Genomic DNA, 25167 nt, shown 5'->3' with positions numbered 1-25167 from the left:
GCAGGCTCAGTGGCCATGGCTCACGGGCCCAGCCGCTCCGCGGCACGTGGGATCTTCCCGGACCGGGGCACAAACCCATGTCCCCTGCATCGAAAGGCGGACTCTCAAGCACTGCGCCACCAGGGAAGCCCGAGAAAGATATTTCTTTAAAGCAGAAAAAGATTTTAGAAACCTCTTTTCAGCTTTCCAGTACATAATCAGCCTCAGATTGGCAACCACTTCCTATTGTCAGGCAGCTGGTGAGAAATACAAAATACAGCTGCAACCAGAGGCTCAGGAAGATCAAGGTGGACACCAGGCCTTGGCTCTCAGCTTCTACCATTCTGCTACCTGAAAGAGAGAACTTCAGAGAAAGGGCAGTTAAAAATACACACGTTTACGCCAGGTATTAACCATAACTACCTCCTTAAAGAAAATGATTGATCCTATGATCACAAGCTTTTTTCTTTCTTTTTTGGACCTAAGGGGGGCGGGGGAAGACCTCAGGGAGTCACAAATTTCTATAAAACAAAAAAATGAATTAGTTTAGTAGTCTTGGGAAACTATGAAGTTTGTGGCAACTTTTTAGGTGTCCCGAGATTTGGGTTGTTTTACAGAGGTAACTAAATTCATGGCACAGTTAAGCAATGGTTCAAGCTCATGCTAAAATATCCTAAGTCTATTTTACTTTAAAGCATTCTAAGTATGCTTGATTTTGGAAGGCATCAACAACAGCAATATGCCATCTTCCAGAAATGCATTCCTATACCAATAAGACTTAAAAAATGGGAATTACTATAGGGCACACCCTTGAGCAGCTATCACACTGCACTGAGCTCTTGAGAATATTCTGGAAGCATCGCTGTGAACGGCTGCTTCCCTGCAAGGGAGATAAATTCAGCAGAAGCAGCAGCTTTTGGAAGGAGAAACACGGTTTGCCTTTTGGAATGCTTTTCTACTGGAATGGGTTTGTTTATATGTTCCTCTGGAGCTTTAAATCTGTGCACCATTGAATATCACTCCGCCTTTTTTTGAAACTACGAAATAGCGTCCGTCTGTGGGATGGCGGGAATAGAGAGTTTGGAAATTAAATGCCTAAAGCGTCAGATAATCCAGATGACATATATGCAATAGCATTCCATGCAGAACTTATTCAATCCAATCCCTTGCATCTTATTAACCAAGGGATAGAAACTCTCCAAATTTTGCACCCAAAAAAGGGAAAATGCAAGGGTCTTGCTGCAGTTCCTGGGACGCACTGAGAGTCGCTTTGTTACAAGTGTATCCAAAGTCCCCAGCACCAGCGACTCGTGGGGCACTGCTCATCCGTGCTCCACTCGCTCTGAAGCTCCCAGAGGTAGCGGTTGTGCTATGGAGGCAGACCTTGCCAAGGTGGCCGACAAGACGCTGCGTGCCCCCAGGTGCTCCCGGTGCCGGAACCATGGCTTCCTGGTGCCCCTCAAGGGCCACGCGGGCAAGTGCCGCTGGAAGCAGTGCACCTGCAATAAGTGCTACCTGATTACCCAGCGCCAGAAGATCATGGCCGCGCAGCAGGTACTCCAGAAGCAGGTATCCGAGGAAGAGCAGGAGGTGGCCCTGTGCGCTCAGGGGCCCCAGCTGGCCTCCGGGGACGCGGCCGCCGTCCCGGGCTCAAGCTTACGCCCGTTGCCTCCGCCTGCCGCTTCGGGAGACGTGCACCCGGGCCCCGAGGGCCGTGCGGCCTCCTGCTTCCTCGGGAGACCCCAGCAGGGCTGGAGCCCCGGCCCGAGCGCCTTCCAGCCAGGTCTGGGTGGCCACGGCCACGTGGGGCCGAGCAAACGAGCCGCCGTGGCCATGCCCAGGTCTCTGAGGCCCCAGCTCGGGGCGGAGGCCGCTGGCCGGGGCTGCCCCTGCCGCCTGGAGCTGAGCAGTCCGCTTCGGCCGGTGCTCAACCCGCCATTCGCCGACTTCGGTAAGATTCCCGGGCGGGCCCCGCGCGGCCTTGCCCTGCTGTTGGTTCCTCTCCGGGCTTCCGCCTCCCCGCTCCCCACGCCGGCGTCCCAGGCCTGCTCAGATCCCGCGGGGGAAGGGGTGGGGGTGGCGAAGATGCTTTCTAGAGGTAACCTTGCTTTGGGATACCCTTTTCTGAGTAGTCATTTGGGTTCGGTGCCTTTTTGCAAGAAGGTAAAAGAGAGAAAGGAATGGGTGGTTCTGAGGGCTTTTAACAGTTATCTACGGCTTTTTGCGTTTCCATCCTGAAAGGAAAAAAATGGCCCCCAATCGACTCTGCTGCCCCTCCCCCTCCACGGAGAGGCCCGAGGAAGCCTGACCATACTGCGCTTGCGCGCCTCTTCCCGCCCTTTTCTTGGGCTGGAGGCTCCTCCCCAGGACGTCCCTGTGGGTGGGCTAGCGCAACAAGACTGCGCCTGCGCACCGTCCCCTCCGTTTCTGTGCCCTAGAGGCCCCGACCCTCACCCATTCCCTGCCCCAATGGGTCTATCTGTGCAGCCCTTCCAGCCGTTTCCCAGGCGTGGGTGGGAATGCGATCTCTGTTCACTGCAGGAGGACAGTCTATTGAGATGATTGTTGTTGCCTGTTTTTTCTTCCCTCCCTCCATATGCATAAATTACATTGTTCCCTAGGTCTTGTGGCTTTCACTATTACAATTTCAAGTCACATGTAGATTTGAAGCTTTTTTAAAGGGGCTCGTTTTGGGTGCAGACACGTTTTTTCTTGGTTTTCTCTATGGCAGTGTGGTAGAAAGAGCACAAGTCTGAGTCAGGACGCTGGGGGCCTGCTCACTCCGTAACCCTAGGCAAGCTCCTTCCTTCTGTGGCAGTCTCTCCCCTCTGTATGCTAAGGGGATTGGCCTGATGCTCTCTGAAGCGCGTTTCTGCCTTCTAGGACATTCTAGGAAAATATAGGTCCCCAGAGAACTAGATGGGGAAGACAAATCTGAAACAGCAGTTCTAGGAGAAGGATACCTTTCCATGGATGCGGTGCCTTCCTTCCTTCCTTCCTTCCTTCCTTTCATTTATTTATTTTTGGCTGCATCGGGTTTTCGTTGTCGTGGCCGGGCTTTCTCTAGTTGCAGCGAGCGGGGGCTGCTCTTCGTTGTGGTGCATGGGCTTATCATTGCGGTGGCTTCTCTTGTTGCGGAGCACAGACTCAGTAGTTGTGGCATGCGGGCTCTAGAGCGCAGGCTCAGTAGTTGTGGCGCACGGGCTTAGTTGCTCCGCACCATGTGGGATCTTCCCAGACCAGGGCTCGAACCCGTGTCCCCTGCGTTGGCAGGTGGATTCTTAACCACTGTGACACCGGGGAAGCCCCACAGTGCCTTTCTTTGTTCCATCTCTCAAAGAACAGGGGCTGAGCCCTGAGCACCATGTGCCAGACACTAATGATGAAAAGGATGAGTCAGATTCCTTGTCCTCAAGGATCTTGTCCTGGGGAGAGTGACACCACTGATCAAAGAGTCGCACAGATTGGTGTATAGAGCTCTAATAATCGATGGTTTAGCTGTGGTCAGAAGGAAGATTAGGAGCTGAGTACTGAGGTCTTCAGGAGGCAAAGTGGGGTCAGGAGAAAAAGCCTTCCAAGCTTAGGGGACAGCATCTGCAGAGGCCCTGAGGTGGAGGAGAAAGAAGGAGCTGCTAGATTTTCGGGAACGAGGAGGCTGGAGTGGAGGCAGGAACTAGCCCACATGGGGCTTCATGGCTCTGCCAAAGAACTTTTCCTAAGAGCAGTGAGTGGAACGTGGGTGAAGGGTTTAAAAAGCAGGGAGGGTCAAAAGCATAATGGATGTGGGAGTTCTCTGTAAATGGATATGAGTGTTTATTGTACTGCTACCTTCAGACAGTAATGTGATGCCCTGTTTCCTAGCTCTGTGTGTTTTTAACACTTCCCTCATTGTGTCCCTTTTCAGGGCCCCCTCTGAGCGTCAACTCAGATCGTGTGGTGGGGTCTGAGTACCTGGAAAGAGAGCCTTCCAAGCTGTACCACACCTGCTCCAGCATGCACCCCTACCACCCGTTCCTGCTGGGCTACCAGGATGCATCCCTTACCCCGGGGGTCCCCCTGCAGCAGGGCTTCCAGCACGCGTCCTGCAGCCACTACAATGGAGCAGGCTTGGTGAGTCCCATCCCTGACTCTTCGAGGTTCCTCCTTACCCCAGTTACCCTGGCTGCTTTTACAGACCCTCAGTCCCAGGAAGCCAGCCATTGTGCCCACTCTGTACCAGGCCCTGGGCACTGGTCAGAAGGATACAGCATTGACCTTGTACTGTGTGCACCTCTGGGAATGCACGTGTGTAGCCAAGTCTGTACACATGTAGACAAGTCAGCCTGGGCTGTGGCGCAGGTTAAAAGGCTCCGGGAGCTCAGGCAAGAAGGAATACAGACACATTTCAGATGAGCCCGAGGAACCGCCACACAGTAACACTGAGGGACCACCAGCCTTGACCCATGGAATGCCAGTGCTAGAAGGGCCCTTCATTTTGCTGGGTACCAGAAAGGAAATATCACTTTCCTGGAGGCACACATTTGAGGGCAGAGCCAGGAGCAGACGTAGGTCCCCTGCCCCAAAGGTATATCCCACTGGAGATAGCAGAGGGCTTTCAGAAGGAAGTGGCATTTAAGCTTAGTCATGAAAAATATGGAAACCTTCCCCAAACACCTGTCACCTTAGGAGATATTTGTTGAAAGAATGGATGAAATTTAATCCTTTTATAAGATCAGTGGTTGGCTACTAACTGGTGTGCTTTTGAGCCTGGAGTTTTGAGTGCTGGATGTGTAAAAGTCAGAACTGTTGTGTGAGATACGGGCGGGGGGACCAGGTTTTGCGGCCTTGGTTACCAGCTCCTTCCACCCTTCTCCCTTTTGGCAAGCACTGAGGGCCATCAGGACTGCAGGATAGTGAGAGGCCTGGGTGACCAGTCCTGACTTTGACCCCATAAGGCTGGACCTGTGGGGGAGGTTGGCTCAGACGCAGTTCAAGTTCACGGAAATGTAGACCACTGTCACCTTTACTGTCTCCCTTAGAGCTACAAGCCTAACGCTGGGTGTTACAGAGATGTTTCCCTTGCGTGGAGGGCGGAGAAGTGTGAGTAGAGAGTAGGCTTCTTTGGTTTAATGTGGGAAGTGAGTAAGAGGAAGGATAAAAGCTTGGCATTGACATAATGAGGTCATTAGCCACAGGTCATTAGCTGGTTCAGTGGGGTTCTAGCTGTGACCAGGCAGGTCAGGCACGCAGGGGCTGGATCCCCACTCCTGCTTCACCTCGGCAGCATCTCCTCTGTCTGTTCCAGATCTTTTCAAGTTTTATTTAGAAATCATTTTCCATTCATTCAAGGGGGAAAAGTTGGAACACTCCTGGTCTTGATAATTTCCAGAGTGCCTGCTGGCCCTTATGTCAGCCCTCGAGGTGAATGTTATTTCGTTGTAGGGCCGAGGAAGAAGACTCCAAGAAGTTATGTATTTGTCCAGGGTCACAGGACTGGGGAGTGAGGGACTAGGATTCAGATTACACAGCTGGTCAGTGACAGAGCCAGGACAGAGGCGGAGCAAACATGGCCCTTGACTCTCACCGCCACCCCTGCCCTGCCTGAAATCTGGGGGTGCCGGCCACCCCATTGCAGCCCAGGGAGAGCACGGCGTCTCTAGCCTCCACACAAAGAGAGGGACCTTGGCCAAATGGAGCACACACCCACCGTCTGCTCACACAGAAGCCTGGGGCCTGGCATCCAGGGCAGGGCTCTGATTGACAGGCCTGCCAGACGGCCTTTGTTAGGAGTGTGATCTCAGTTGGTTTATCTGGGCCTGAGCTGCCACCACAAGCCCCAGGCAGGAGCTGTGATCCAGGGAGAGACTCCGCTGAGCAGCTTGGAATTAAAGCACTAATAATCCCCCCCTTCCCACCCCCTTCACGTCTGGGCAGAGGATCAGGCATTTATTTGTGAAGCTGTTTCAAACCCAAGAGCCTATGAACTGCTTTCATCCTTGTCCTGCTGGCCCCTGCTCAGCGTCCTAGATACGCCCCGAGCCACCTTCCACCTTCTCTTCCTGTCCTGCCCCACCTGCTACTTCTTTGCTTCCTCTTTTCTCTTCCCACAAAAGAGCACAGGCCTGGAATCGCACAGACCTAAAGACCAATCCTACCTCCGCTGTTTACTGGCCACATGGCCTGGGGATGTCACCTAACCTCTGAGGACCTCGCTTGGGTTCTTAATCTGTACAGTGGGGGTAAGAGTCCTATCTCATAGGACCATTGATAGATTCCAGCAATAAGGTGTGAATGCGTACAAAGTGTCTGGCACAGGGTCTGGGACATGGCAGGTACTCAAAAGTGGGCTTATCTTCCCTTCCTTGTGGTCAAATTAAGTTAGGAAGTGCTGGGTTACCCTAAGGAGATTTTTGCAAACTGCCTCGAGGCCTTTAATATGCTTGTGTGTGACTCACCAGTGTGGAGGTGGTATGCAGTGTTTCTCAAACTCCTTGACAAAGAACACTGTTGAGAGCACTTTTAGAAATACCTTGTAGGACACCAGAGTTCTCTGGAGCACAGCTTAAGAAGGGCTGCTCTGAAGCATCTGGATGGAGAAGTAAACAATAGGACCCACACCTGAAATTCGTAATTTTCTATCGCATTCATGTCTTTCCAGTTAAGTTTCTCTGAGCTGTGTAGTCATCACCCCTCCACGTCCCCTCATTCCAGCCTTGGGGTCCTGTGATGTGGGGTGAGCTTTCATCTTCCGGAGAAGGGAGAGAAATACAGAAGGGCTGATTGCTGAAGCCACTTTGCTGAGGTCACCCAGCTGCCCTTGCCTCAGTAACGGTTGCACGACACTGTCGGGTTAGAAGGGGGACACCCCCCAGGCCCAGTGACCCTGGAGTCTGAGTCATTACACGTGCGGAAGGTGGGACCACACGTAGTCGGGATGCATGCAGATCCTTGTCCATTGCAAAGCGGTGGGGTCAGGCCGACTCAGGATTCAGTTCTGCCTCTGCCACTCACCAGCTCTGTGGCCCTGGGCCTGTACCTTCATCTCACTGATGCAGTTTTTGGTCACCACAGTGAGGATAGTATTAGAACCTCCCTCCTAGGGTCGTAAGGATGGAAGGAGGTTGTGGACCTGTGCAAGTGCGCCTGCTCCCGGGCTTATCTGAGGTGTGCCTCTGTTCCTTCTTGCCTCAGTCATCTGGCAGGTGCTTGCCAAGCAGCCTGTTCCGGGCGCCCTGTGCCCCGGTGTCTGGGCCACGGAGGTGAATCTGCCCCACGGGGAGCCCCCCGTTCAGGAGAATGAACATAGGGTCGGCCCTTCTGGCCAACCCTCTCCCCTCTGGCTCTCTGCTGTGTGCGCCCCACAGGTGGAGGAGCCAGTGGAAGACTTCCAGCACCGCTACTACCTGCTGCCGCCGCCCCAGTTACCCCCGCAGTACCTGTCCATGCTCCACTGCCTGCCCCTGCCGCCCCCATCGTCCTCACTGCCCATCGTGTCTGACGCGGACAAGGAGAACACTGGTGAGTGAGCCCCCATCTTCCAGCTGCCGGGGGGCCAGGGAGACTTTCTGGAGGAAGGGGGCCCTACTGCGAAGTGGACGTGCAGAGAAGAGAAATGGAGAACAGAATTTTAAATGTGCTGGGCCCTGGGTAAGCTCTTCCTTGCACCCCTCCCTAAATTCCATCCGTGAGCATCTAGGGGAGGTGGGTCCCCATTCTCAGGTGAGGAAACCGACAGAACCCTGCGAGGTTCTCCTATATGTCCGTGGCAGAGCTCAGATTTCAACAGAATTCTCTGCCTGGCTCCAGGTCCAATGCTAATTTCCTCACCTTAGCAGTGCCCGTGGGCAGAGACTTGGAGGATGGCACACATGTGGTGTGTTCAGAAGACCAGAGGTGCCGGGCCTCTCTGGCTGGGGAAACAGCACGTGCTGAGCCTGGAGCAGCAGCTGGAGCCAGTTTGGGGGCTGGTGGGGATGATTCCTCTCCCCCAGGCCACTCTGGAGAGAACCTGCCCTTCACAGCTCTGCCACTGGTGCACTTGGTGATCTTGGGCACTCACACCTTCCTCTAGACCTCAGTCTTCTCACCTGTAAAACAGGCCCTGTCACAGGGTTACTGTGAAGGTCAACTGCAACTCTGGATGTGAAAATGCTTTGGGTTTTCTTTTGAGGGCCCTTGCAGCTTTAAAGGTTCTAGGATTTTTTTTTTTTTTTTACCCTTTCCATCCTCCCCTGAGGCTCCACAGGAAAAGAAACTGAGGCCTATTGTACACTTGCTGTGTGTGCAACACCTAGCTCTGTTAGCTGGTGAGATGGTGCAGTGTGGCTTGAAGTACACTGGCCCTGGTGCTGCACAGCCTGGGTATAAATCCTGACTCCAGCGCTTGCCAACGGTATGACCTCGGGCACGTTAATTCACTCCTTCGTGCCTCAGTTTCAGTATCTGCACAAGCGGACTAATAAGGGTCCCTTACTTCATGAGGCCATCCTGAAGGTGGCTGAAACGATGAAGGCGGTAGTAAAAGTTAGTTCTCATTTAGTGTTTCACCTAATCCCCTGATGCTGCAAAGTATGGCATCATCTCCTTTGACAGAAGGAGAAGCTGAGGTTCACAGCTGGGAGTAGCCTGCTTCCTCCCACCCAGCTTGTGACAAGCAGAGCTGGAGTTTGAACTTGAGTCTGTATCATGTGGCCAGGGCTAGAATTCCAGTGTCCTGACTCCTAGCAAATTAAAGGTGGCAGTGGGAATAACTAACTCTCCGTAGGGACTGGAAATGATGAGAATGCCTTTGAGAAAACTTACATCTGAAAACAGGTAATTTTCCCTCTTGTTGAATCCAGCCCCTCTTCTCTGTCCTTCACAGATGACCAGGATGCGGAGGAGCCGTGTGAGCCCAGCCAGCCTTCGTCCCAGGAGCAGTCCAACTAGGCCCAGGCCCTCAGGCCAGCAGAGTGGGGCCTTGGGGGTGTTAACAGCAATGATTTTCTTGTCTCTGTTCAGTGATGTGTAGGGAGGAAGGATAGTGATAGGCATAAGATGGCAGTTAATTCCCATTTCAAGACTGGAGGAAGGAAGGTGATTGCTAAAGTTCTCTCAATCCTGAGATAACAGGGGCTTGAAAAGGAGCTTGGAGGGCAGAGCCAGGGCTGTAAGGAGTGGGGGACTGGTGGAAGCTCACGTTGAGGAATGAATTTAACCACCTCTGGTTTGTGCTGCTGTTATCAGACTCGCCCCCAGAGGCAGCCTTTGATTTCCTTAGGTCCCGCTGCAGGACAGGAGGCATCATCTACTTTAGCCTTCTGTTTCCGCTGCCTCTCCCTGGTCCCCAGCTGGGGGCCACACAGACATCAGGCGTCCAGCGCATCCAGGTGGATGGCACAAGCAGCCAGGACCAGGGTGCTGACAGCAGGTTCTGCAGCATCCTTCCTTGCTGCTCTGTCCCCCACGGTCAGCCTGGCCACTGCCCCTCGCCCCTTCCCCAGCGGCCTTTACTATAAGCATTCTGGCCGCCAGGGCTGCCTCACTTGTTCTCCATGAAGTTTAAGCCATTACAGGCATCATTTCTGGTTTAAAAAAGTCTATTAAAGTTTGACTATTTAGTGTTTTTATAGTGATTGCTAGCTTTAAAAAGTAGTCTGTTCATAAGCGCTGATGCAGTTCTCAGAGAATAGGATGGTTCTTTCACATTACCTGTGGCACCAGCAGTTTCTTCTCTGGAAACAGTTGACTATTGAAATAAAATTGGCAGTAGAAATCCTTGTGGAAGGTTTATCCTCTCTTTAAATCTTTGTGGAGGGCAGCATTGGGTAGGGGAGTCGGGAGCTGGGGTTTGTGGCCTGTTGGCCTGCTCTTTCTATGTAGTTAGGCAAGGCCCTTCCTTTACTTCAGTTACCAAGTGAGAGCCTTGGACCAGGCTAGTAGGTTTTTTTTTACTATCAGTATTGTTATTATTTTAAGCAGTAGAGACCTTTTAAGGAAATTTGATGCAGACACATAAAATGTAAAGATTTCTTTTAGTTTCTCTTCCCTAGTGCCTTTCATGGTCCCTGCCGAGTGACATGGTTTTAAAAAACAGAACTTGATCCCATTTTTGTGTTTTAGGGTCCTGGTTCTCTTCCCTTGTTTTCACTTCCTCTGTCATTTAAAAAGCATCCTGCATCTGCTGGATTCAGAACCTGGCAATCAGCTCTGCCCATGAGGAGCATGGAATCTAGTGGGACAAATAGACAGTTCAGTGGGATTGCCATGGGACAGAGAGAGGTAAAGGAGCTGTTGGCGGGGGTGGGGGAGTGTGGTCAGAGAAAGCCTTCTGGAAAAATTGGGGCTTTGACTGCATCTTAAAGTGCAAGAATGAGTTAGGTGAGGGTAGGCACTCTCAGTAGGGAGGTAGAAAGGGTAGGAGACCTGGAGTGACAGATTTGAGGGTGGGGGACGGTGTCCTGTTCTCTCTCTGGGAAGGATTGGCACCCAGGAAACTAGGCCGACCTGCTTCCTGTCTTGCCTGTGGGCCAGGTGTCTTAGGACAGGTGGCAGGAAGAACACTGAGAAGTGATATTCTAACTGTTCTCTCAACATCAGTGTGGTGGCTGGAGTTCAAGGGCCTGGGCCTGTTCTGTTGGAAGGTACTGGAGCAAGTACAGTCAGGAAGTTTTCAGTTACTGCTTTACAGACAGTGCTTTCAGCAGAGCAGAACGAGGCATACTGAGGCCTGCAGGTCACACTGGCTTCAGTCTGGACCTGGTGATGCAGCGATTTTGGACTAGCCTGGCTTTGAGGCTAAAGCTATCAGCCACCCCAATGCTGGTGCTGCCCCTGGGTCCACAGGGCTGCAGGAACCCCAGGAGGGTGGGAGAAGACCCGGCGTCTGGTTCCACTTGGCGGAACTCTGCCCTCACTGGACCTGTGACCTTCTGACAGTATGGCCAGGTGGGGCTGGATCAGTGACCCTAATTTTTCATCACTTTGCTTTATCTTAGACCCCATGCTTTGAAAGATTTTTCAACCAAACTGCATTAATCCATAAAGCTGTTTTTGCATTTCTGATCAACACACACAAGAGGCAGTCTGTGACCACAGGGACTCCACACCATGCCAGACCAATGTTTAATTAGCCTGCAGGGTTGAGATGGGAAGCTCTGTCCTATGGAGAAAAGCAATGTTCCCTTGTCCTCTAGAGATCCATGTCCAGAGGACTCCTGGAAGGGGAGGATCGCTCAGTTGTCCTGCAGACCTGTGAACTGATGAGTCTCAGAGACTGGTCAGCATGTTTCCTGCAGCCTTGAGGGTGCCTGCTGGGGCTGAAAAGACCAGCTGTGGGGCAGGGTGGAACCCTGCCTAGCTCCCTTCCCCTTGATGTGAACCCCAAGTTCTGAGAGCCCCAGCCTGCCCTTTCCTGTGTGCCATCACCATGGTTACTTCCTGGTGGGCTCAGTTGACCCCTGCTGCCTGTAGCTTTTCCAGTCAGTTTAATCGTGCTCCCTGAATGCCCTGCTCCACAAGGCTGTCCTCCAGCAGCTTCAGCGTGAGCACTGAAACACCAGATCCGCTCATGTTGCTATCCCGCTTATGCACCTTCCGTGGCTCCCTACTGCTCTGAGACCAAAGTTCTCAGCACAACCTGCCTGCCCCCCTCTCTGGCCGCCTCCCTCACTGGCTGGCCCAGCCCAGGTCTTGCAGGGGTGGAGTCAGCCAGGTCCTGGCAGAAAAAGGTTGGAAGCAGAGAGACCGTCGGCGGGGGGCAGCATCGCTCAACCCAAACGACCAAGGCTTGGCTATGAGTTGGGAGAACGTTCTGGAAGGCAGCAGGCGGCATTCCCTGACGCCGGATGCACTGGCAAGGGGCCACCAGGAGAGGGCGCGTGGAGGCGAGACAACCGCAGGAGTGGGGCCTGTTGCTTAGCGACTGGCCTCCGCAGAAGCGCGCGGGTCCGTGGCTGCTACTCCGCAAGCGCAGCTGGAGGAATAGGCGTGCAGCGCTCCCAGGAGACCTGGGATCTCCCTGGGAAATCAAAATGATGAGCCTCTACCCCGGGCTGTATGATCACCAACCTCACAGCAATCACCTTTGCTCTGCCCTGCTCTTGAAATAGATGCTCTACTATCTTTGTGTTCAGACACCAGCCCCAACCCCAGTGTCCCATGACGTATCGCCCCACCCTTTCTCTCCTTTCTGCACTTTGGCTCATGCTAAGCCTCCTTCCTAGACTTTCCAGCTTCACCTAACTCATCTTTCACTTATCCCTTTCCCACTTGGTCTGGGTGACCCCTCCTCCAGGACTCCTCAGCCTGGGTTAGGAGGATCTATGGGGCCTGCCCAGGCCCTCTGCCGCCCTCTATCACACTGAGCCCACCGAGTAGATGTCCCTCCCACAAGCCCGCGAACTTCCTGGGGGGCAATGACAAGGCCTCATTTGTCTCTGTGTCCCCACTCCCAGGTGGGCTCAGCATTGGTTAGGACTACAGTTATCCAGCACCAGTTGCAGAATTTCAGGGTCATTTTGTGCATTATTGGGTGGAAGGTTGAGTTACCCTGGCTCTGGCCACTCACTCAGCGTTTCTGCCTTACACTTGTGCTCTATCTGCTCAGGCGTCACACGGGGGCAGAGGAGCAGGGAGTCAGCCTTTACCGAAACTCTACTGTGTGCCAAGCCCTGCACCCCTCCCTCATTTAATACTCACAGCAACCCAGGGAAGAGGTATGTTATCCCTGTTTTCTGAAGGAAAGTGAGGCATAGACAGGGATAGTGATTTCGCCTAAAGTCACACATCTTATAAGTGGCTGAGGGGGGGCGTACAGAGGACGACATACATCCCTGGGCACCAGTTAACAGAGTTGTTAATATCCATTTTGCCCTGACTTACCATCTTGAGATTTTTTTGAACACAGACTACCTGAATGCACCCTCGTTTCCGGGCAGATTCTAGCACAGCACAGAGAGAGCGGCCTGAGGACTTTTGCCTCCTAAAACCACTGCTCAATCTATTCACTGACCCCGGCATCCAAAGCCTCCTGAGAGAATGCTAAAATAGGCATTGTTGTGACCAGTGTGGAAAGGGCCCTTGGGGTCTATGGGCCAGAAGGCAGTCAACACCTCCTGTTGCTCGAGCCCCTGCTGTGCCCTGGGCCTCACCTCAAGCCCCATGGTGTGAGCTGGGACTGACAGAATGCTTGTTCTTGTGGCCAGAGTGGAGGACAGAGGTGTGTCTTCTAAGGCTGCACCTGTAGGTTTTGGCCCCCCAAACCCTACTGGAGAGAAGCCCTCCCACCTTGACCTTCCCAGTTTTCCTGGAGAGTGGGGTAGGGATCCTCTGCAGACTAAACATGCCCTTCTGGGTCTAGGGCAGGAGACGAGGTTCTCTCCCTCGTCTCCTGCCGCCCTGGGGATTATCACAGCTCCTTCCACTCCTGGATGCCGTGGTCTTGGTGGGCTTGGACCTAGGCCCCTCTTACTAGAGAGCTGCTCAGAGGCCCTAGAATGAGCCGTGGCTTCTTCTCCTTGGCCAAGGCCCAAGGTTTTAGGGCCCCACTCTTCCTCCTTACCTCTTCCTAGCTGTGTGCGCTTGGGCACATCACACAACCTCTCTGAGCCTCCCTTTGCCTTCTTAGCACTGGCTCAGGGGTGTGCTGAGGATGCAGGGAGCTCTCATGAGAAATACGCCTTCGATGCCACCTCTCAGTGCACAGTATATGGTACTCGTGTGGTAAGATGATTGAAGGCAGCATCCTCTTTGAGTCTGTGTCGGGAGGCTAAGAATCACAAAGGCTAACAGCTGTGGCTCTTTATTTCCTGATGCTCCCCATGTGCTAGGCACTGTATGAGTGCTTCCACAAATTCTCTCTATGAATTCTCACAGTGACTCCTCCAGGCAGGCACTGTAATTCCTCCATCTTACAGATGGCAAAACTGAGGCCCACAGAAGTTAAGTTCCTGCTCTTGGTCATACAGTCTATAAGTGGCAGAGCCAGGATCAAATCTGAGTTCCACCTGAGTCCAGAGCTAAGTTCCCAACCATACTGGCCTCTCCTGCTTCTCAGCAAGGGAGAGTTGGGAGTCTTGGGGAACTCATGGGTCCCCCGAGACTTGCTGCCCAACCGTAGTCCACCCAGCCTAGCTGCTTTCAAGGCATGTGGACAGGCTGAATGCAAAGAACAACCTAGCTCAGATCTTATACAAGGAATAAAATTATTAAAAAAATTAAAACCTTTTATTTTCATTTTGAAAATGAACAAAGAAGCGTGAAGTTGATTTTTAAAAAATGAGTACTTGAGGTATATTAAAATTTAAATATATACCCTTCCACAAGGTAGATAGGAAAATTATCAATAATGGTGCTTTTAATTCAAATGTAATTTAGGAAACAGTTTTGATTTTCATCGGGATGATTTCACTTCATGCTCATTTCTTTCTTTTTCTCCAAACTTTTTGTTTGTTTTTGTTTTAAAATAATTAATTAATTGTGAATATAAGAAAACGGTAAAAGTATAATCCAGAAGCAGATTTTTTTTTCACCACCTCTGTTACCCATTCTTGTTTCTTTCCTCAGAGACATCTCCTCTTTTTTCTGTCTCCTTCCAGAGATGATTTGTACAAGCTTTTTTGTTTGTTTGTTTAACTGAAGTTTGATTTTGAGATAAGTATGGATTCACATGCAGTTCTAAGGAATAGCACAGAGAAATCTCGCGTGCCCTTTACCCAGTTTCCCTCAGTGATGTAATATCATAACCAGAATATTGATATTGATACAGCCCACTCAGGTTTTTCAGATTCAGTGTTACATTTTACATCTGAGTTATTTTTTTTTTTTTTTTTTTTGCGGTACGCGGGCCTCTCACTGTTGTGACCTCTCCTGTTGCGGCGCACAGGCTCCGGACGCGCAGGCCCAGCGACCACGGCTCACGGGCCCAGTGGCTCCGCGGCATGTGGGATCTTCCCGGACCGGGGCAGGAACCCGTGTCCCCTGCATCAGCAGGCGGACTCTCAACCACTGCGCCACCAGGGAAGCCCCATCTGAGTTAATTTTTGTCTGAGGTATGAGGTTGAGTTTCATTTTTTTTTCCTGTGGATCTTCAGTTGCTCCAGCACCATGTGTTGAAAAGGCCATCTTTCCTCCATCAAATTGTTTTTGCACCTTTGTCAAAGATCAATTGAGCATATTTGTGTGGATCTATTTCTTAGTTCTCTAATCTGTTCCATTGATATGTTTTTTTAAAACACACAAATGGTAGTGTATGATCCACACTGTTCTGCACATTTCTCTTTTCATTAACACCAGATCAGATTTTCTGAGCTTTTTTTGAGCCATGGACCCCTTTGTCAGTCTGGAAAAGCCTGTGACCCTTTCTCAGAGCAGTGCTTTAAGTGGATAAAATAAAATACATAAGGTTACAGAGGAAACCAAAAACGTTTAATATACTTGTCAAAATAGAGAAATACATTTGCGGTTTAGTAATACATGTACTTGTTTACTAACACATTAAATAACAAAATCTATTGGTGGGTCTAATACTATTAGCCGTTTTTTTTCTTTTTTTTGCGGTACGCGGGCCTCTCACTGTTGTGGCCTCTCCCGTTGCGGAGCAACAGGCTCCGGACGCGCAGGCCCAGCGGCCATGGCTCACGGGCCCAGCTGCTCCGCGGCATGTGGGATCTTCCCGGACCGGGGCACAAACCTGTGTCCCCCGCATCGGCAGGCGGATTCCCAACCACTGCGCCACCAGGGAAGCCCTATTAGCCGTTTTTAAGTAGTGATATAATTGATATTTTGAGTTATTTGCAACCATTGTAAAGTGATATGAGGAAATCTGTGATTTCTATTGGTGACCAAGTCACTGCTAATTTTACTGGGATTGGTGGCCTGAAGTCATAACTGACAGAAACACTGAATTATAGTTAGAGGTTAGTGAAAATCAATATGTAATTTTCCCCCAGCCAAATTCACAGAGCCCTTAATTCTCTTCCGGACCCTGGTTATGAACTTCTGCATCAGAGTTTGGAGATCCTCCTGGCCTCATTCTAGTTATCAGCTGAGTAGTCCTTCGCTGCATGGATGCACCTTAATTTATGTAAACAGTGCCCCACTACGAAACTTTTAGGTTGTTTCCAATATTTTTCTCTTACTGCTAACTTAAAATTTTAAAGGTTTCTCCAGCTAAGATTTTCTTCTCAAGCAGGGGCACAAAACTGACCCCTCCGCCTTCAAAGAAACCCTTGGCTGGGCACACACACACAGCAGATCTGCAGAGGGCATCTGGGTGAGCAGGCTCAAGCCCACCTCTCACTCCTTCTGGGGCCGTCCAACCTCCAACCATAGAGTCCTTCACCCCTGCCCTCAAGCCCCGGCTGGGGGTTCCACGCCAGCCCCGGTGAGCGAGCGGGTAAGCGGGCCAGCAAGGGTTCCCCAAGCCATGCGGCATCCTGTGAGCAGATGTACGGCTCCTCTGTGCCTTTGTGCTATGTTTAATTAACAGCAGATCGCAAGATGCTAACATTCTATCATGTCAGCTCTTGCATTCGAGCTAACACAGGCATTGGTCTGTCAGTAATTAGCTGCTGGGTGGTGTCTTCATCTCTTTTCTTCTTTTAATTGGATTCAGGACTTTCTTTCTTTCTCTTTCTTTCTTTCTTTCTACCTTCCTTCCTTCCTTCTTTCCTTCCTCCCTTCCTCCCTCCTTCCCTCCCTTTCTTCCTGGGAGCAGATGCTGTCCATGCAACACTCTGTGTGGACTTGGCTGCGTTTCTGCATTCATGGACAATTAATTCCCAGCTATACTCCAGGTACCCAGCAAACACTGAGTTGCCTCCCAGTGTTGTCAGCCATTTGCTGGAAGAGTTGCTCCCCCGACTCCCAACTTGGGGAAACAAGAGATAATAACACCTTGTTCCGAAATGTGTGAAACACACCTGGTTTGGAAACCCTGGCCATTTCACTGTCGGTCTTTGTCAGTGTTTTTTTTTTTTTTTTTGATGGTACGTGGCCCTCTCACTGTTGTGGCCTCTCCCATTGCGGAGCACAGGCTCCGGATGCGCAGGCTCAGCGGCCATGGCTCACAGGCCCAGCCACTCCGTGGCATGAGGGATCTTCCCAGACCGGGGCACGAACCTGTGTCCCCTGCAATGGCAGGCGGACTCTCAACCACTGCGCCACCAGGGAAGCCCTGTCAGTGTTTTTGAACATCTGGATTTTGCCTTTTTTTTCCAATTTGGAATGAATTTTTTGCTAACACAGTATACCAACCTAGTCATAGGGTGATGTCAGCCACCATCTTTAACATCAGCAGTGGCCCGTATTCTGTCCGCAGTGCCAGTATGCATCTATTGGGTGCCTGCGATGGGCTAGGCCTTGTGCTGGGCTCCTAGGATAAGGTGGCTCTTTTCCTCCCACACCCTGGCCTGGGCACTCCCCCACATGAAACCCTCCTCTCGCTCTCCACTGCTGCAGGGCCCAGTTCTTCAGGCTGGCCTACAGGCCTTTCACAACCCACAGTCCAGCTGATCATTTCAGAGTCTTCTATGCCTCTTTGCCCCCATTGCATGAGGATTTCCCCAAATGCCTTGCTCACACAGCATCCTCTGCCTGGGCCACCCTTCCCCTGGGCCTCATCAGCACCTCCATGGAGCCTGCTCTGAGCCTCCCAAGGAAGTCCGGGCTTGCTCTCCTTTGATGCCAGGTGAGTCCTGTACCTCTCCCTCCAAGACATTACTGCACTCACTTGCCTCTCCTGTGGGTTCATCACAGGTAAGGATGACATCTGACTCACCCATCCAGGTCACCAGTGATAGCCTCATGGCCACATCCAGGGGTCAGTTCTCTGTCCTCTGCTCCCTCGACCTCCTGATGCATTTTACACATGTTTCTCTAGATCCTGGGACGCTATTCTCTCCTGATTCCTGCCTCACTGCTGCTCCTTCCTGCATTGCTGCTCTGCCCCCTCCTCTGCCTGCTTTCTGGATGTTGGCATTCCTCAGGCAGGCCCTGGACCCTCCTTTTCTCTTGACAATCCTCTTTCTCTGGAGTTCCTCGTCCACATTCACGTCCTTACACTCAGTCTAGTGCACTGGAAGGGCTGACCCAGGCTCCACGCTTGTGTCAGCTTTGTCTAGACGCCTCTCTCCCTGCATGTCTAAAAGGTGTCCTGGCAGGAAACAGAAGTCAACTTGGAAGGTTCAAGATTAGACTAGAAAATAGTGTTCCCAGAGTGAGCTGGAGCCTGTGGAGACGGGTCTGCCTGCGGGGGCTGCAGTCATGGAGGGATATAACTTTGGCCCCCAAAATAGCTTAGACCGTAGAGGGAACTGGGTAGAAACAGCCCTACCTCCCTCTCCTTCCACCCTCTGATCTCCTGCTGGTGCTTTCCATCGGCCAAACCCAACTGGAAGCCACGGCAAAGGAGCTGTGGCCGGCGGTGGCACTGGGGGTGAGGGTGGGATGCAGTTCACAGTGCTCTGGCTGAGCCCCTTGGGCACAGAATAGGGCAAAAGGGCAGAGAATAGTTGGGGGGAGGCAAACAGAGAGTCACTGCCACAGTCCACCCCGTGCCACTCAGCATCCTTGCCCTTCTCTCAGAGCAAGAAACTCTCATCTTCAAATTCAGAGGAGGGACACAAGCCATCAGCCTCTGTATTGTCCTGGTGTGATGTCACTTCAGTCACACTCCAGCCTGGAACCTAAACCAGAGCATCGGCTAGATGGCAGGAAGGGGGAAAGAAACTGACTAGTCAGCATAAGACGCAGCTTGTGGCGGCGCTCGCCATGTCTGTAGCTGGCTGAGAGGCGGAGGCAAAACATCATTAGTGCTTCTTTCTAGCACCCGTTCTATGTTCCCCTCATGCCCTGCCAGCCGCTCAGCTGGTGGGGGCTCTGTGCCTGCGAGGGTGACCCAGCTCTTACTCCTCGTGGCCCGAGTCCTTGGTCAACCCTTCATCGTCATTTGCTGCAGCTTTCTGCCTACTGTTTTAGAGGAGATGGAAGCATCTGTCCCCGACCTCAGGGGCTCTGCAGGTTCCAGGCCCAGTTTTCTTTTCCCTGTGTGCAGCAGAGCCCCGTGGCCCCTTGGTAGTTGCGGTCACCCACTCAGGAAAGCACGGCAACTCTTTGTCCATTCAATAGCACACGGAGCCCAAAGTGGCCAAGAGGAAGCCCAGCTTCTAACTTAGCGGAACCACGGCAGTGCTTCCTGGTGGAAGCCTTGAGAACTGGCACCCCCCAGCCTGCTGAGCCCAAGGCCGCTGTCGTAGTTTGGATTCCTCAAAGCAGACCCCAAGGTGAGCTTAGTGTAGAAGTGATTTATGAAGGAGGTGCTTTTGGGAGAGACCAGTTAGGGAGAGGGGAGAGCAGGACAGGGAAGGGGGAGAAGCCAGGAAGGATGCCACTTCAGGCAAGCTCTCAGCCTCAGCCCGGGAGCTGAGCCAGAGAACTGGCCTGTCACACTCCTTCACCCTCAGTCACTGGTTAAGGACCGCCCCGGGGGTGATGTAAATGCCCAGGCACCTCCAGCTGTCTGAGCTAGTGGGCCAAGCAGGCTCTGGAAGCCCAAGGGATGTTCTCTGAAAAGGTCTCAGATGTGCCTGTTGGAAGCAAAAACACGCCGAACCCAGGAAGGACCCAAACATGGACAACAGGAATCTGAGGGAATTTGGGCAGAGCTCCAACATGATCTGTTATGTTGCAGAGACGGGGAGCCAAAACTTAGTAAGTGGGTTATGAAGGGATAACCGTGAGTGGGCTGTGGTAATGGCTGCACTACTATGAATAAACCAAAGCCCATGGAATTGTACACTTTAAATAAGTGAATAATATGGCATGTGCATCATATACAATAAAGTTGTTATTGTTTTTAAAAGTGAGTGGGGGCGCTCCTGGTGGGAGACAGCACTGTACCTCGGTCACTGATTAAGGCACACGCCCCATCCTAAGCGGTGGATCCCCTGCGTCATCACAGGGTGCTGACTCCCAGCTGGTGCTGTAACTGAGCCCTCAGCAGCCATTCCTCCATCCCCTCAGGCTAGCTGCTGGGTGCAAGCCCCCTGTGACGCTTTTCTCCCTATTAATTGCGCTTCTGGGTTGAAGGCAACAGTGCAGCACACCACGGTGATGGAGAAAGCATTCTGTATGACCACAGATGGTGGTGCTGGCAGAAGAATCCAGCAGAGAAGGCAAATCTATACCCAGATTCCATGAGGATGAATTGATGCAGTCCTCATGGTGGAAGACATCCAAGGTAATCAACTTGCCATCATCGTGGTTTCCTGGGCAGTGGTGCCATTTGGGCACCATTGGCCAGCAACTGGCCTGTTATTGGCAGACTTGGCACTCAACAACGGCAGCAGCCAGATCAGCTTTGGTAAGGGGGAGTTCATATTGTTGAGCCTATGAAAAGCCTTCCTCCCTGCTGTTATGGACTGAGTGTGTCTTCCCCAAATTTATATGTTGAAGCCCTAATTCCCAGTATGGCTGTATTTGGAGATGGGACTTCTAAGGAGGTAATTGAGGTTAAATGAGGTCATAAGTCTCGGGCCCTGATCCCGTAAGAATAGTCTTTATAACAAGAGACGCCCAGCGAGCTCCCTCTCTCCTTCTCTCCATGCATGCAAAGAAGAGGTCAGGTGAACACACAGCAAGATGGCGCTGCCTACAAGCCAAGAGAAGAGCCCTCAGAATGAAACCTACCTTGATGGCACCTTGATCTTGGACTTCCCACCCTCCAGAACTGTGTGTAGTTGATTCTGTTGTTTAAGCCACCCCATCTGTTATGGCAACCCAAGCAGACTAATACACCTGCTGTCACACTCACTTTGTTCATGAGCCCATTGAGCTGGGGAGAGAGATTAACTGACATCTGCAAGATGGGTCCTCTTGTCCCTCTTGCTATCGAGAGCCTCACCTGCAGTGGTTACTGTTGCACGTTTCCTGGGAGTGAATATCTTCACACACTGCCTATTTTGAGAGGTCCAGCCACATACCCACCAGTTTTCCAATCTTGTTCTTTCCAAAACCCTGAGCAGCCAGATAAGCCATACACCTCTGTCCATGAATCAATGTAGATCCATACCTCAGGCTGTCCCTCCTTCCTCTGACATGGGCATCAGGTACAAGTTAAGCCCTGCGCATAGGAGGATCTCCTTTCACCACTTGCAGGGAAGCCCCTGAATGGGGTTGTAAAGCAGCCTCCAGCCACTCTGGCTGGTGGTGACACACCATGCACCCCCATTTGTAAATCAGGCTCCTAGTGGCTTCTCTTCTGCTAACTGGTCACAGGGAATTCCCCAAAGGAGATGGCAGAGTCCAGCAGCAGGTTCCATGGGCGCGTAAACCAAGTGTCTGCATGATTCACTTATGCCTCTGGACCTGCTGCAGCCCAGTGTTGTGCACATGTTTACTTCTCACACTCAACATTATGGTTTGGAGGAGCGGATAAAATCCAGTGTGTTTGTTTTCTATGACTGCATAACAAATCATTACAAACTTAGTGGCTTGAAACAACACCCACTGATTGTCTCGTAGTTCCTGTAAGTCAGAAGCTGGGTAACTGCATAACTGGGGTCTCTGCTCAGTCTCATCAGGCTGAAATCAAGGTGTGGGCCAGGGTGGCGATGTCATCTGAGGCTCAGGGTCTTCTTCCAAGCTCATCCAGGCAGAATTCGCTTCCTTGCGGGTGTTGGACTGGGGTCTTCTTGCAGGCTGTTGGTGGTGAATCACTCTCAGTTCCTAAAGGCCACCTTCAGCCCCAGGCATGTGGGCCTCTCACAACATGGCAGCCTACTTCTTCCAAGCCAGCGGGAGAATGTCTCTCCAGTCTGCTATGATAGGGTCTTATATAATGTAGTCACAGGAGTGACTATCCCATCACATTTAGACTCATGGGGAGGGGTTTCTACAGGACATGTACGCCAGGGGGCGGACTCCTGGGGTCATTTTAGAATTCTGTCTACACACCTATCATACGGGGTCCCCATAGGAAACAGCATGCTCAAATTAAGATAATTTAAGGGGGCCCAATAAAGGAATGAATAAAAAAGCTTGGTGAGGAGTAAGAAACCACAAGGATAGTGCAGTACCCAGAGAGCTCGGTTAGCATCCCTGGGGTGGCTGAGGGGCGAGGGGACAGAGCAGCTAGTGGGACATGGAAGCAGTCATGTAGAGAAGTCTGCTATGACAGAGCAAGGACCTCTCCCAGGGACACTCCACTCTGACCCCTCTCCCCTCCCCCCTCCAATCTCCTGCTGGGGCTCCTCAATGCTGAGCTCAGCCAGAAGCCAGAGGACAAAGGAGCCCCTTGATACAGTCCACACAGGCCAGGCTCCAGGGCACAGAGCAGGGGAGAAGACAGGGGCGGCGGAGGGTAGGCAGCAGGAGGACATCCAGCCAGCAGCTCAGGTCACCCAGCCCTTCAGTGTCCCATGGCCACGGGGTCCAGTCTCTCCCAGAGCCTGAAGAGCTGTCAGTGGAGGAGGGCAAGCTGGGCCCCCAAACCTCAGCGGTCTGCGCTGTGATACTGTGGGGGCCATGCCAGGGACACCGCCCAACGCCATTCGGCCCCCGTCACCCCAAGTCCCGTTGGGTCTCTTTGGGTCATAAGGCCCGTGTGGCAGGACAGCTTGCACTATAGTCTGGACCAAATGCAGAGCCCGCTCTTACTTTGGGCCCATCCAAAACTGGCAGGCATACCAGTTCCCCAGTCAATAGGTCAGAGCTGCACCCCCAGGTGTGGTGCATGCAACCTCCAAAACTCAGAGGCCCCTTTAGCAGCGTGCCTCTTATTTGGTGGTAGTTGGTACCACACGGAGCCACATACCTTTCACTGTAGAGGAGATATCTCAAGTTCTATCTCCTCCCATCCTCTGGTCTCCTACTGGAAGCCAGAGAGCAAAGGAGCCCAGGAGATGCTGTCCACAGGGGTCGGCCCTTCTGGACACAGGGTGGAGAAGGGATCTGTGTGTGAGATGCAAAGGGAGAGTAACCGGCTCCACATCTCAAACTGGACATGGCAAAACAGAGCTCTCAACTTTATCAGCTACCACTGACCCCTGTCCCCAGCATTACCTCCTGCCTGGTGGATGGTAGTGGCCTTCTAACTGGACGCCCTGCCTCCCCTCCCCACTCCATTCTCCGTAAGCAACTAGAGTGATCCTTATAAAATATGAATCAAATCAGGTCACTCCCGGCCCCAAACCCTGCAGTGGCTCCCATTGCTCTTCCAGTAAAACCCCAACTCCTTGGCCTGGTTTCTGAGGTTCTGAATCAAATGGTCACCACCCAGGCTGGTACATGAGATAAATTCATCATTGGTCCATGCACGGCCTACTTCCATTTGCTTGTTTGTTTTTAATAATGTGATAAGCACCCATCACTCCGTTTCTCCAGACAAAAGCCAGGCCCTTGACAGTATCCATCCAGCCATCTGGTCCCCAATTCTACCCTCACCTCCCCCACTCACTGTAGCCAGCACCCTGAATCCCGGTGTCTCATTCACTAGCTTTCCTTTTTTTATTTCATCACATCCATATGTTTCTTTTAAAGTTATTTTAGGCTGTAGTCTTTGGGGTGAACTTTTTTCACTGAACATTACAATATATCGTTCACACTCGTCCACATCATTGTGGGCTGATGTGGCCCTTTTGTTTTACCTGCTATGTGATATTCTTGTGTGGTGTCCCAGGTTTCTCATATTGTCCCTCTTGCTGGCACTTGGTGTGCAGGTTTGGCTGTGGGGGGCAGTGCTGCTATGAACCTCACTGCCCAGGCCCCTGCTGGCCCACCTTCTAGCACTCTTTCCCTCACCCACCTCATGCCAGCCACTCTGGCCCCTTAGTACATACTCCCAGCTCATCCCTGCCCCAGGGCCTTTGCACCTGCTGTTTCCTCTTCTCAGAATGCTTTTGCTGGTCTGGCTCTTCTCCATCATTCTTTTGGTGCAATGTCACTGTCTCACATATCTGCCCTAGCCCACCTGGGTCTGCAGCTCTCCCCTCCCAGGCCCCCTCTCCCCCCCCCCCCCCCCCCCCCAGCCACTCTGGCCCCTTAGTACATACTCCCAGCTCATCCCTGCCCCAGGGCCTTTGCACCTGCTGTTTCCTCTTCTCAGAATGCTTTTGCTGGTCTGGCTCTTCTCCATCATTCTTTTGGTGCAATGTCACTGTCTCACATATCTGCCCTAGCCCACCTGGGTCTGCAGCTCTCCCCTCCCAGGATCTATCCCCATGAGACCAAAGTCTTCTTAGGTGGTTCAGGGAGGGGCTGCTGTGGGTGTGGCTGGAGCACGGAGTCAGTGGTGCCCTGAAAGAGGCCTAGTGCAGCCAGGGTGCTCCCCCAGGCCTCTGGGGAGGGGCAGCTACTGTACATGATCAAATATGAGGCAAGTGGGTATTCCCCCAAATTTATCCCTCTGAAAAGAGAGGTTGCCTCATATTTGAATCTTTACATAGTGTCACATTTTATGGGGCACTTGTCCAATTACTTTATTTTGCAAAACCAAGTTCTGGTTGGAGAATGCTTGTGAGACTAAAACAAACCTCCGTTGTTTTGGACACTTCTGAGGGTTACCTGTAAAATTGATAGAAACGAGATAGGGAGAGTCTTTTCACGGACAGAGTCAGCATTCAGAGGGGTGGACCTGATGATTGTGAGGGCTGCCTGAGGCCACACAGCCAAGCTGTTTCCTTGGAAGTGTGGGGGTCTGCAGAGCTCCATGGGCCCATCCCCCTTGTTCTTCAGAAGGAGAAACTGAGGCCCGAGGAGGTGAGTGACTTCCCAAGGTGCAGAGTCAGGCCGAGAGTGCAGCGCCCCTGCTTCCTAGAGCCTCAGGCTTTTCCAGGACATCATGCGTGGAGTACAATGTGCCAGGTACAAGGGACACAAAACCTTTCGGCGAACCAGCTGTGTGACCTTGGGTAAGGCACCTCCCCTCTCTGAACCTCGGTTTCCTTCCCTGCTGAGTGGAGATGATAGCAGTGTTGTGAGGCTCCGGCTGTTGCAGAGTGGGGTTGGGGGGCATTCCTTGCAGTGTGGGAGCCATGGATGTGAAGGAGATGCTGGCGGGGGGTGGAGTCAGGGAGCTACGGAGATGAAACTGCGGCCTCTCTCTCCAGTGGTCCAAGGGGCTGTAGGTGCTTGAGGGTGTCCACAGCTCTCGGAAGAGTAGGGACAGGAAGAGCAGGGCTAGGTGGCTGGGCTGTCTGCACTCACAGCCCTCTGCCCAGCAGGTCCAATGAC

General features: G+C 52.1%; 1 protein-coding gene across 1 annotated transcript; it reads left to right on the top strand.

Annotated features, from left to right (window-relative positions):
* Positions 1–1350: 1350 nt before the first annotated feature.
* DMRTB1 (DMRT like family B with proline rich C-terminal 1) lies at positions 1351–8886 on the top strand. The gene is made up of 6 exons (XM_007471182.1): positions 1351–1930; positions 3884–4089; positions 4154–4211; positions 7150–7217; positions 7323–7476; positions 8822–8886. The coding sequence occupies exons 1-6, from the start codon at positions 1351–1353 to the stop codon at positions 8884–8886; spliced, it is 1131 nt and encodes a 376-aa protein (XP_007471244.1).
* The last annotated feature ends 16281 nt before the right edge of the window (positions 8887–25167 follow it).

Source organism: Lipotes vexillifer, unplaced genomic scaffold (genome assembly GCF_000442215.2).
Source record: "Lipotes vexillifer unplaced genomic scaffold, Lipotes_vexillifer_v1.1 scaffold1003, whole genome shotgun sequence".
NCBI classification, from domain to species: Eukaryota; Metazoa; Chordata; class Mammalia; order Artiodactyla; family Lipotidae; genus Lipotes; species Lipotes vexillifer.
This window is presented reverse-complemented; position numbering and strand designations above follow the sequence as displayed.

Coding starts and splice junctions, on each gene's coding strand:
- DMRTB1 (XM_007471182.1), top strand. CDS start 1,351: ATGGAGGCAGACCTTGCCAAGGTGGCCGACAAGACGCTGCGTGCCCCC. Junction 1,931..3,883: donor CCCGCCATTCGCCGACTTCG/GTAAGATTCCCG, acceptor GTCCCTTTTCAG/GGCCCCCTCTGAGCGTCAAC. Junction 4,212..7,149: donor GTACCAGGCCCTGGGCACTG/GTCAGAAGGATA, acceptor TTCTTGCCTCAG/TCATCTGGCAGGTGCTTGCC.